Here is a 13298-nt window from a genome sequence, read left to right as displayed (position 1 = left end):
CTACAGGACACATCATCCACATCCCTCAGCGCCACAGCTCTCATCCACAGAATCTCACAAGTACCTCTTAGTTCATCTATTAACCTGTTTCCCGAAGTTGTGATAGGGCAACCCCTTTTGAGAATATGAAACATTAAGTAAAATAATATTTCTGTCATGACTTTTTTTTGGTAGCTGGCCAGTACGGAGATCTGAATGTGTCATGAGCTTTTAATGATTGAGAAAATGTTATGTGTTTTTTTCATGCTAGTTGATAATAAATTTTAATATCTTTGCTGTACATTGCTTACTTATTAGAAGTGAACATGTATGTTAACAGCATTCATTAACTGTAACTCTGGGCTTCTGGTCTAAAGTTTCTCCACTCTGCTGTCTACTTTTTTATGTTGTAAATTGCAGACAGCGAAAGTGGATTAATTTTCTGAGGAGGCTTTCCCTATTTCTTCACCATTTTATTTCTAATTTTCATTGTTTCAACCAGCTGCTGAACAAAAGCAAAAACTTTCATTGTTTTAGATTAATTCTCAAAAACTTCTTATCCAGTCTTTGATCAGAGCTTTTGGCCATTTATAACATTTAGTCCTAGTCTGTGATGTCTCAAATGCTAGAGATTAGCATCTGATGTGGTTGTTCCCATTGCTGTATGTCTTATAGTACGAAATTTTCTAATTGTTACTAGATTGTCTTACTTAGTTTATATTCTGTTTTTTTAAATAATCCTTTTAGTCTCTAACATGTATTTTGAATCCAGCTTTAAACCATTGACAGTTCATAAAATTATTCACCCAGGTAGCAGGGAATGGCAGATTCAATGGAGTCAACTCCCTTGCCTTCCATCGAAGAGCGCCTGGCTTTCCTCTGCCCTTCTCAGGAGCTTCTAGAATATTATCAAAAGAAGATGGCTGAGTGTGAGGCAGAAAACGAGGACCTGTTGAAGAAACTGGAACTCTACAAAGAAGCTTGTGAAGGACAGGTAAAAAAGATGATGCATTCCCTTTTAGGACTCTGATTAAGTCTATTCATTAATTATAGAAGCTCTAGAAGTGCCAGCTTGTGTTACAGGCAGGTATTTTATAAAAATATACTATTTCCGAGCCCAGCTGCCTGCCCTTCAGGTCCCTCCTGGGATTGTAACCCCTAAAACTGCTCTACCTCTAAAATCTTAAACTCTGACATCTCTGTCTCTCATCTACTTCTACTTCTTTCACCCCCTTACATCTAACTGCTCTTTAACTTCATTGTTATCTCTATAGCTTCTTCTTTTTCTCCACAGATTCATAGCTTTTCAGTTTTCTAAGTGCTGCATATCAGTTTCTGATGTCATATTCCTCTCTTCTAATCTAAGTCCTGTTGTGCTTTACTTCAGTAATAACTGTACGGCCCACAAACAGCCCCTTGCTCAATTGTTCTGTTGCTCTACCTGCATAGCAAAAGCCCAACTGCAGCTTAATCTAATTCTCTGCCACCTATTCTGGAGCAGGATTTCTCAATCTCAACAATAGTGATATTTTGGTCTGGATAGTTCTTTGTTGCGGGAGTCTGTTCTGTGCATGGTAGGATGTTTGGTGGCATCCCTGGCCTCTATCCACTAGATGTCAGTAACACAACCCCCTCCCACCCACCTATCCCCAGTTGTGGCAATCAAGAATGTCTCTGGACATTGCCAAATGTTTCTGGGGTGGAGGTTGGGGAAGTGGAGGGAGGTGAAGATGTGTGTGCACATAATCACCACCAGCTGAGAACCACTGTTATAGAAAGGTCACAAATCATTACCGGAAGAATTGATGGAAAGCAAATTCAGCTTGTACCCTCAGTCACTCCACAGCAGTTTTCCTTTTTATCCATACTCAGTTCTCTTTCCCTCCACATCTGTTCCATGCTTTCACTATTCTCCTCCAGCCTGCAACCCCTTCTTAACCGTCCTCTCTCAATAGGTAACCTCCCTTCTCAGTTCCCAGAGGAAATATTGACTACCATAGGTAAATTCCATTTCTACCCATCCACACACAGTTATCTACATCTGTGTTCGTTTCTCTTCTCTTCTTACTGCCTGAGGAACAGGCATCTGCCTATTCAAGCTGGATTGATGCATCACTCACTCTGGCCCTTGTCCCTTTTTCTTCCTGATAATTCTCTTCCACCATTTCTTTCCTCTTTCTGTTGCATTTTTAACCTCTTGATCGACATTAACGTTTTCTTCTCAGTATATAAACACATGCACGTCTTTCTCTACTTAAAAGAAAAATAAAAAACCCTTCTTCAGCTGTGCTTCCCCCACTAGCTGCTCTTTTTACGTAGGTGGCTCTTTTCTCTTCCAACACTTCTAGAACTTCTAGAATAGTTTGACTTTTCCACTCACTCAGTGACTCCTTGACTGCATTCCGTCTCTGTCCTCACCACTCTACTAAAACTGTTCCTCCTGTGGTCCCCAATTACCTATTTATCAAACTTATCTTTTTCTTTTGCGCCTTTGCAATATTTGTTACAATTGATCTCTCCTTTTCTAAAATTCTCTTCCTTTCTTAATTTCTGTCTCATTTTTCTTTCTTAGTTTTTATCTCACCTCTCTAATCAGTTCTTCTCAAGTCTCCATTAACAGCTTCCCAGCTTTATATTATGTCAGAGTTCCTCCAGATTCTACTATAAAAGATCTCATTGAGGGCCGGCCCATGGCTCACTTGGGAGAGCGTGGTGCTGACAACACCAAGTCAAGGGTTAAGATCCCCTTACCAGTCATCTTTAAAAAAAAAAAAAAAAAAAAAAAAAGATCTCATTGTATCCATGCATTATACTACTACATACATGATGATGACTTCCGTATTACTAACCCTGACTTACTTTTCTCCTGAGCTCCAAGTGAATATGTCCATATCTGAACCGATCTCCCTTTTTTTACCCTGTCCTCCCTCCACACACATATACTACTACCATTTCCCCTCCCTCCATTCCTTATTCCTTAACTTTATCCTGTCTTAGTAAATGGTTTCATTGCCAACAGTTCTGCCCAGACACCTACATTTAATCATTTAGCAAGTCCTGTTGATTCTGCTTGCTAAATATTACTTAATCCATTCCCACATCTCCATCACTATTGCCATGACACTGGTCCCTCAGGTCTCATCTGAACCATTACAATGTCTTCCTTTGGGCTGGCTGGTTAGCTCAGTTGGTTAGAGCGCCACCTTGTAACACCAAGGTCAAGGGTTCAGTTTGCTGTGCCAGGTGCCAAAACAAAAAAAACAAAGAAGAAACGCCTATTAAAGGAAGTTTGATCTGGTAAACAAAAGGGAGCATAAGCAGAACAATGTCCTCCTTACCAGTATCCCAAACTCTAGTGTCCTCTCTCCAGCCTGCCTCATGCTTTTCACTCTAGCAGTACAGAAATACTTGTAGTTATCCAAACATATTAGGCTTTTTTTGTGTGGACATTCATTTACCTGTCATTTTTATCACATTATGTATGTATACATCTTGTTTTGTTTGTTTTTTAATAATCATAGAATTGAATTGAGGCACTGAGTACCAGCGGCAGGCCACAATCTGGTGCAGGGGTGGGGGTGGGGAGGTGAGAGCGCTCTGTGAAGCATTTTCTGTTCACTTACCTGCAAGGCTACAGCTAGGACCCTTGCCTGACCCAGCTCAACCATGGCTTCATTTTTGGAAGAGCTACAGAAAGGTATAGAAGAGATGATGGTGTTTCTGGAAAAAGCCACTAGAAAAAGAGTACATGATGCCCCCATAGTGGAAAAACACAAGATTGAGACCGAAATCAAGAACATGATACAGCAGAAATCACAGAAGAAAGCAGAATATCTTGACAATGAGAAGCCAGCTGCTGTGGTTGCTTCCATTACAACAGGATGTACACTGAAAATCAGTTAATTATGGATGGGATCAGTTAGATAAATTTGTGAAAATCTTAATTATGTTGACTAGTTTATCAAGTTCCCACTGATAATGTGCAGGTGCATTTCACAGAGGTCATTTGATCTTTTGGTAAAGAATCTAATGGGAAGAAGAGTTACTGTATTATTGTGAACAATCTCTTCCATCTCTGTGGAAGGCAGTTTGAAAAAAAGCAAGACCGATATAGTTCTTATATAGAAAGAAAATGGAAAACACATAATAGGACTACCTGACTCAGTTTGAAAACTAATGCAAAGAAAGAAAAGCAGTCCTATGACACTGAGATACATCATAGTGAGAGACTGATGAATGTTCTAAAAAAAATTTGTGAAGTTGGAGATAATATGAAGTGAACCATTAATAAAGCCGTTAATAAAGGGTAGAATCATGGGCCGGCCCGGTGGCTCACTCGGGAGAGTGCGGTGCTGATAACACCAAGGCCCCGGGTTCGGATCCCATATAGGGATGGCCGGTTCGCTCACTGGGTGAGCGTGGTGCTGACAACACCAAGTCAAGGGTTAAGATCCCCTTACCGGTCATCTTTTAAAAAAATAAAAAATAAAAAATAAAGGGTAGAATCAAGAGAGAAGCCAAAAATGACACAGAATTTTGAAACTTTAAAGTTCTTTTGGGAACTGTAATGTGGAAATATTGATGTTTCCAATAAGGGAATGAATGTTGGTGAGCTATACGGATAAATTTGACAGATAACTATTTACACAGCCTTCTAAATAAAGGTAAGAATCCTCTAGTTCCTACTGGAGGATTTATTTAAATAAAATATTCTTATTAAGTGTTTCCTCCAAAGATGGTTTTGTTAGTAGTATGATCATTTTATTCAAGAAACGATTATGTTTTATTCTTATGTGAAATGTAAAAAACAAGCCTTGCCTAACAAAAATGCCACATTGTATGTACTTTTGTTCAGCTAAGAGTGGAAAACAAAAGTACTTCCCTTTAAGTTACTGACAGCAGCTCCCACCAATATGAGAAAATAAGAGTAAATCCTGAATTTTTGCATGAAATGAAAATTTGTACCTGTGCTTGAAGGTTACTGTAAAGAGGTTGATCCATTTTCTATTAGCAGCTTAAGCAATGCTATTACCATGCAGTAATGGTCTAATCACAAATATTTCTCTCTAGATTTAAATATTTAAGAATATAAATTTTATGAATATAGATTTTATATTTATAATACAGAATTGAAACAAACTCTAAGATTGACAAGAATAGACAAACATCTTTGCACTGCCATGGTTCATCATTGTTTACAAAAGTAGTAACCATAAAGCAAAAATAGTTAATTTGTATCTAGGCTGGAGCAAGAAGGCCAACTAGAGTTACCTAGTGCTTGTCTCCCCCACAAAAAGAGACTAAAACAACAAACAATTATATTTTGACCAAAATTACTGAAGAAATACACTTCAGAGCATCAGGGGAATGATGAAATTCTTGTGGAGCAGGGAAGACCGGGACAGTACCACAGAGAGCAGAGCAAGGCATCCTGCCTCTGCCTCGCTGTCTTCCTGCAAGGACCAGCTCAGAGTCAGGTGGAGAGAATGTAAGCTGGAAAAATCCCAGCTGTTTCCACTGCCACAACAAACACCAGCAATACCTGTCATAAGGGATTCCTCCAGTCCTCACAGGCTCCAAACCTGGTTTAGAGAGTAGCTGGCAGTTTGTGCAGCTGCGTGGTCTCATAGTAGAAGCCAGGGAGAGAAACCCTCCCCTCCCCACCTAAGCAGCTATGGCACAGTGCCATCTTGAAACTGAACCCACTGCTAGAGTGCATCCTGCCCTGGGAACCAGTGGACACTGACTCCATCCTGAGGCACCACCTTCATTCCACCATGATTACACAGGTGCTGGCAGGACCACAACCCTGGCTGCCTGGACCCTAGGCCACACAGACAGACCAAGACTCCAGTGTTGGAACCCACATCGCACCCACTGCCTTCCCAGGAGAACAGGAAGACCTGTTCAGCAGGAAAGCTGCCAATAAGTAGCCAGTCTGCCACATTCACGTGCACCCACCCTACACAACCCACTGGCCCAACAGCCAGTTCAGTGGTAGCTCTGCCTCCCCCCACAGTTCTCCACAAAGCTGCTGGGCCCAGCTGCACTAGTTTACATCTGCTCCCTGATTGACAGTGATTGGGCAGCAGATTTGCCTCTCCACAGCAGGCTTCTATAGACCTGCTGGGCCCTGCTACACTTTTGCAGGCTTACTCCATGCTCAACACCTGATCCAGTGGCCCTCCACAGAGTTGCTAGACCCTGCCACATTAGTGTACACCTGCTTCTTAACCAACAGTGATGCGGCAGCAGCTTTACTTTTTTTTTTTGGTGGCTGGTCGGTATGGGGGTCTGAACCCTTGACCTTGGTCTTTTAACACCATACTCTAACTAAACTGAACCATCTGGCCAACCTGGGCAGCAGCTTTGATTCCCCATGGCAGGCCTCTACAGGGCTGCCAGGCCCTGTTGTGCTGGTGCATGCCAGTCCCTTGCCTAACAATGGATTAGACAGTGGCATTGCCTCTACCCAGTGGACCTCTACAGAGATACTTGGCCCTGCTGCACCTTTGCAGACCTGCTCCAAGCTAGACAGCTGATACATGACTTTCCACAGAGCTGACAGGCCCTGCTGCACAAGTTCATGCCAGCTCCTTGCCTGGCAGTGGATCAGCCAGTGGCTTTACCTCCTCCAGCAGGCCTCCATACAGCCACCTGACCCTACTGCACCCACACACACCAGCTGCTGGCCAGGCAGTGGTATCTATTCTGATAGGCCTTTGCAGACCCAGTTGGTCCTGTAGCCCTGCACCTAGGCTTACTTGTTTCCAACCCAGCTGGTCAGACAGCACACTAGCCACTGGGAGAGACAACTCCACAGTTGCATGCCCACACCCAGACGGACAGCCAGTTGGGCAGTGACTCTGCAACTCAGAGAGACTACCAAATAGCTGGTTAGCCCTCTGTGCCCACACATGCCTGGACCAACAACCAGCCTAAAGTCTCCAAGCCAACAGAACAGCCAGTGTTGGCACAGACTCCTGCAGTCTAGGCTACCGCGGTACTCGCAAACATCACTGAAGAGGATTACAGCCAAAGAAACTGCACAGAGACTACGCTACTGAATCCACCCAAAACCAAATCCAACATGACATACCCAACAGAGACCCCAGGACACACATACAGGAAAAAGCAAGGAAACATGCCCCCAAAGGAACACAGTAAGACACCAGTAACAGGTGCCAAAGAAAAGGACAGTTATGAAATACCTGTAAAGGAATTTCAAATAACAATCTTAAGGAAACTGGAGACACAAGAGAACACAGACAAAGAATTCCATGAAATCAGGAAAACAAGTCATGATCTGAATGAGAAATTTAACATAAAGACATAGATAACAAAAAAGAACCAAACAGAAATCTTGGAGCCGAAGAATTCAATGAATGAAATAAAAAATGCAATTGAGATCTTTAATAACAGATTAGATCAAGCAAAAGAGAGAATTTCTGAACTTGAAGACAGATCTTTTAAAATGGCCCAGTCAGAGGGGAAAAAAAGAAATAACAATGAAAAAGAATGAAGAAAACTACAAGATGTATGGGACACCAGTAAGCAAACAAATGTTCAAATAATAGGTGTTCCAGAGGGGGAGGAGATGGAGAAAGGCTCAGAAACTCTATTTAATGAAATAATAGCTGAAAACTTTCCAAGTATTGGGGGAGATATGAATACGCATACTCAGCAAGCTCAAAGGTCCACAATTAGACTCAACTCAAAAAGATCCTATCGGACTTCTGGTCAAGATGACAGAATAGATGGTCCCCAGCATCACTGTCTCCCACAAATCAATGAATTTACAACTGTAAAAAAGCAACAACAACCAAGCTGGGGCCATTAGAGCTCAGGGAAAGAGGAGGAGAGACCTACAGAGTGCAGGAAGGCCAAAGAAGCCACAATGAGGAAGAAAAAACCTCTCTGATCATTTCAAGCCCCGGCTGCTTCCAGGCTTCAGCTGCTGAGTGCACGGAGCAGGAGCTGGCAAAAGACGCAGCTGTGCCCTTCGGATGAAGTTGCTTGGTGGTGGCAGGGGAGAAGAGGGCCTTGGTGGCCCCTAGGCCAGTAAGACCACTAATAGGGTTCCTATGTACCCACATAAGAGCAAAGATCCACAACAACTGAGTAAAATGAGCCACTCAGAGGCTGGTGAGTCATCGCAAGGGACGGCTTACAGCCCATCCCATGGGAGATGTTTGTAGCATGGGCAGTGGGGGAGATGGGCCCACCAGGAGAACACTGGGATGCAGCAAGGACAGCTGGTCTGCCCCCCAATTACTGAGACTGGTCAGGAATATAGCATTGCATTGGGTGCAGTTTGATGAAAAGACTCAGGCCCAGATCAGTGTTTCTACACAACCCAGGTGCATTGGATTTCACTAAACCCATAAGTCCTATAAAGTCAACCATTAAAACCTGAGCTGCACAAAAAACCTTCCCCAAGGAATCAACAGCAAAGCAGCAATTTAGCTCAACCGTAGAGCTCAAGTACTGGTCCCCACAGGAAGTCCCCCCACTTTAGAGGTAAGCAAAGGACAACAAATTAGTTCCAGTGCAGAGTTTTAAGTGGTGGGAACAGCAAATAACCCAACACAGAACTGAAAGAAAAAGCAGAGTACCCACAACCAGACACAAAGTCTGATATTAACTTGTAAAGGTCTCATTGCATCAAAGAACACCTATAACACCTAGAAGGACCAGAAGTCCTCTGAGCTACCAAGCCAGAAAGGGGGGACAACCAAGCACACTACCAGCACCACGGGTCCCGCCTGGGGTCCTGAGGCATGGGGTTGGGGACTATACCCTCCTCCCACAACCAGGCACTTTGCTGTGCCATGGGGCCCACCCGGGGTCCTGAGGTATGGAGACAGGGACCGGACCCTATCCCACAGCCAAGCACACTGTCATCCCACCACCAACTAGGTAAGGAGCATGCCAAAAACATCACCTCCATGTGGGTGGCCCACCACAGCCACCACAATAACCATGGCTTTTGCGAAAGTGGCTAGATGCCACAACCACTGTGCAGATGGTCCACCAGCCACTGGAGTGCATTGATACAAGGAGAGTCACTAGCAGAGACCAAAGAAAAGAGGAGGATGTCTCTCTCCACAAAACTCATTCCAGAGTGACAGAAGAAGCATCTGCTCTATGATAATATTGGGGGACCTGAACACACCTCTCAGCATTGGACAGATCATCTAAGCAACAAATCAACAGAGTAACCATTACTCTTTCGGGAGGAGAGAAGAAATCTAGGGTTATTAGAGGGGGGAGTGGGGAGGAAGAGGGGGATGAGGAAAGATTGGACAAGGGGCATAAAGAATAAGTACGATTTGTAACAATATATATGCTAGTAATATTGATTTGATCAACATATGTCAGTGTTGAACCCCAAAAATATGTATAATCAAGTATGATTCAATTTATAATAAAGATCCTATCCATGATGTGACTACATCATAATCAAACAGTCAAAAGTCAAAGCAAGGAGAATTCTAAAAACTTCAAGAGAAAAGTATCAATCACATATAATGGAATCCCCATTAGATTATGAGCAGATTTGTCTACAGAAACCTTGCAGGCCAGGAGAGAATGGGATGATATGTTCAAAGTCCTGAAAGAAAAAACCCATCAGCCAAGTATATTTTATCTAGCAAAGCTATCCTTCAGAAATGAGGGAAAAATAAAGACCTTCCTAGACAAGCAGAAGGTGAGGGAATTCATCAATCACTACTGGACCAGCCTTACAAGAAATGCTTAAGGGAGTGCTACAACTGGAAATGAAAAGATGAAAATTACTATCATGAAAGTGTGAAAAAATGGAGGTAAATTCATAATTCATTTTTTTGTATGTGTATACTTCTCATCCACTGTGCTAAAATTTTTATTTTAATTGTGTGTATGAAAACTTTTTATTTTATTTTATTTTATTTTATTTATTTATTTATTTATTTATTTATTTTTTTGTCTTTTGTCTTTTTCCGTGTCCGGCAACGGATCGCAACCCTCAGTGTTGCCCCCATACCGGACCGGGGACCGGCAACGGGACCGCAACCCTCGGCGTTGCTCCCGCGCCTCGCTCAGCCAGTGAGCGGGAACCGGTCTGCATGTGGGATCCGAACCCTCGGGCGGGAGCGCCGCCGCGCTTCCCAAGCGGCGCACTATCCAGTGCGCCACCGGGCCGGCCCCTATTTTATTTTTTGATTATACATATTCATGGGACACAGAAATAACCATTAGCACCTGTACCCAAGCTGTGGTGATCAGATCAATACTAAGTCCACATTTCAAACTCAGAAACACCCTAGTGAGGTAATGATGCTAGGTAAATCCTTCAGTTCTTTTTTTTTTTTTTTCCTTTTTGTCTTTTTCCGTGTCTGGCAACGGATCGCAACCCTCAGTGTCGCCCCCGTACCGGACCGGGACTGGCATCGGGATCGCAACCCTCGGTGTTGCTCCCACGCCTCGCTCAGCCAGTGAGCGGGAACCGGTCTGTATGTGGGATCCGAACCCTCGGCGGGAGCGCCGCCGCACTTCCCAAGCGGCGCACTATAGCAGTGTGCCACCGGGCCGGCCCAATCCTTCAGTTCTATACTATGAAAGTTTAAAGTTGAAAGCTTATGGTCAAAAAGGTTTATAGTCAAAAACAGCAGTTACAGTTAGACTAAGGAACATATAATAGATACAAATGTAAGTTAAGGCAACAAAATACAAACTGTATGTATGTTGGGGGGGTAGTCTGTAGTATTATGTGACCAAAGTTAAGTTGCTGTCAGCTTAAAGTATTTTTTGTAACTAGAAGACTCTATATTAGCCCCATATTACCACAAATAAAGAAATTGTAATAGGTACACAAATGAAAAGGAAAACAAAACTTAGCATCACAGAAAACCACCAGTCCTCAGAGGTAAATAACAAGATAAAAAGGAACTGAGGATCTACAAAACAACCAGAAAACAATTAGCGAAATTGCAGGAATAAATTTTCACATATCAGTAAACATCTTGAATGTAAATAGATTAATGTCTCCAATTAAAAGATATAAAGTGGCTGAATGAGTTAAAAAACAAGACCCAGTGATATGCTGCCTACAAGAGACTCACTTAACTACTAAAGACAAACATAGACTGAAAGTGAAGAGCTGGAAAAAGATATTCTGCACAAACAAAAACCAAAAGCAAGTGAGAGTAGACTTACTTATATCAGATAAAATAGTCTTTAAGTTAAAAACTGTAAAAAGAGACAAACAAGGTCATTATAGAATGATAAGGGGATCAATTCAACATGAGGATATAACAATCATTAATATATGTGCACCCAACACCAGAGCACCCAGATATATAAAGCAAATGTTATTAGACCTAAGGGGAGAGATAGATTGCAATTTAAAGATAAGCTGGCCAGTTAGCTCACCTGGGAGAGCATGGTGCTGTTAATACTAAGGTCACAGGTTCAGGTCCCAATGCCGGCCAGCCATTAAAATAAAGGGGGGGAGGCCTTTAACACCTCAGTCAACAGTGGTCCAATCATCTAGACAGAAAATAAACATCTAACTTAATCTGCACCATAGGCCAAATGGACCTTACAGACATTTAGAGAATGTTTCATCTGACAGCTACAGAATGTGTATTCTCAACTTCATATGGAACATTCTCTAGTATAGATCATATGTTAGGTCACAAAACAAGTGTACCCAAATTTAAAAAGATAGAAATCATATCAAGTATTTTTTTCTGACCACAGTGGTATAAAACTAGAAATCAACAAGAAAATCTTCAGGAACTTTATAAATACATGGAAATTAAACAACATGCTCCTAAACAACCAATGAGTTAATGAAGAAATTAAAAGGGAAATTTAAAAATTCCTTGAGACAAAGGAGAATGGAAACATATCATACTAAAACCTATAGGATACACAAAAGCAGTTCTATGAGGAAAGTTTGTAGCAATAAATTACTATTATTAAAAACGAAGAAAGATTTGTAGTAAACAACCTAACAATGCACCTAAAGGATCTAGAAAAACAACAAACTAAACCCAAAATTGGCAGAAGGAAAGAAATAATAAAGCTCAGAGCACAAATAAATGACATAGAATAAATGACATGGAATAAAATAATTGAAAATGTTGGTGAAATGAAGAGTTGTTTTTCTGAAAAGATAAGCAAAATTGACATACCTTTGTTGGACTAACCAAGGAAAGATAGAAGACTCAAAATCAGAAATGAAAAGGAGACATTACAACTGATACCGCGGAAACACAAATGATCATAAGAGACTGTTATGAACAACTATATGGCAACATATTTGATAACATAGAAGAAATGGATAAATTCCTGGACAAATACAATTTACCAAGATTAAATTATGAAAAATAGAAAATTGGTCTGAGAAGACCAATAACAAATGAGGAAATTCAATCAGTAAAACAAAGTCTTCCATTAAAGAAAAGCTCTGGACCTGATCGCTTCACTGCTGTATTCTACCAAACATTTAAAGAAGGTCTAATACCAATTCTATTCAGACTCTTTCAAAAAACTGAGGAGGAGGGAATACTTCCCAACTCATTTTATGAGGCCAGCATTACTCTGATTCCAAAACCAGACTAGGACACAACAAAAAAGAAAATTACAGGCCAATATCCCTGATTAACATACATGTAAACATTCTCAGCAAAATACTTGCAAACTGAATTCAACAGCACATTAAAAAGATCGTTCACTATGATAAAGTGAGATTTATCGCAGGGATGCAAGGATGGTTTAACATACACACGTCAATAATTGCTATATGCCACATTAACAGACAGAGAGACAAAAATCATATGATCATTTCAATTGATGCAGAAAAAGCATTTGACAAAATTCAACATTACTTCATGATAAAAACTATAAACTAGGCATAGAAGGTATGTACCTGAATACAATAAAGATCGTATATGACAAACCCATGGCTAATGTCATATTGAATGGGAAAGAGCTGAAAATTTTTCTTCTTAAATCAGGAATAAGACAAGGATGCCCACTTTCACCATTCTATTCAACATAGTACGGGAAGTCCTAGCCAGAGCAATTAGATGAGAGAAAGAAATAAAAGGCATCCAAATTGGAAAAAAGGAAGTCAAACTGTTCCTGATTGCAGATAACATGATCTTATATATAGAAAGCCCTAGAGACACCACCAAAAAACTGTTAGAACTAGTAAACAAGTTCACTAAAGTTGAAATACAAAACTGATATACAAAAGTCAGTAGCATTTCTGACACCAATTCTTTACAAACTATTCCAAAAGATTGAAACAGATGCAAAACTCCCAAACT

The 13298-nt window shown here is 41.3% G+C and overlaps 1 protein-coding gene and 1 pseudogene across 1 annotated transcript in view; both read left to right on the top strand.

Moving 5' to 3' along the window:
* The first annotated feature begins 796 nt into the window (after positions 1 to 796).
* Positions 797 to 13298, top strand: part of CCDC77 (coiled-coil domain containing 77) — a 36154-nt gene continuing 23652 nt past the window's right edge. Inside the window, exon 1 of the mRNA XM_008577748.1 lies at positions 797 to 973. Coding sequence (XP_008575970.1) covers positions 800 to 973 — 174 coding nt within the window. The 5' untranslated portion in view covers positions 797 to 799. The remainder of the gene's footprint in view (positions 974 to 13298) is intronic.
* LOC103594507 lies at positions 3646 to 4278 on the top strand (annotated as a pseudogene).

This window comes from Galeopterus variegatus, unplaced genomic scaffold (assembly GCF_000696425.1).
Source record: "Galeopterus variegatus unplaced genomic scaffold, G_variegatus-3.0.2 Scaffold70, whole genome shotgun sequence".
Lineage (NCBI taxonomy): Eukaryota > Metazoa > Chordata > Mammalia > Dermoptera > Cynocephalidae > Galeopterus > Galeopterus variegatus.
The sequence above is the reverse complement of the archived record's forward strand: the minus strand, read 5'-3'. Positions and strand labels throughout refer to the sequence as shown.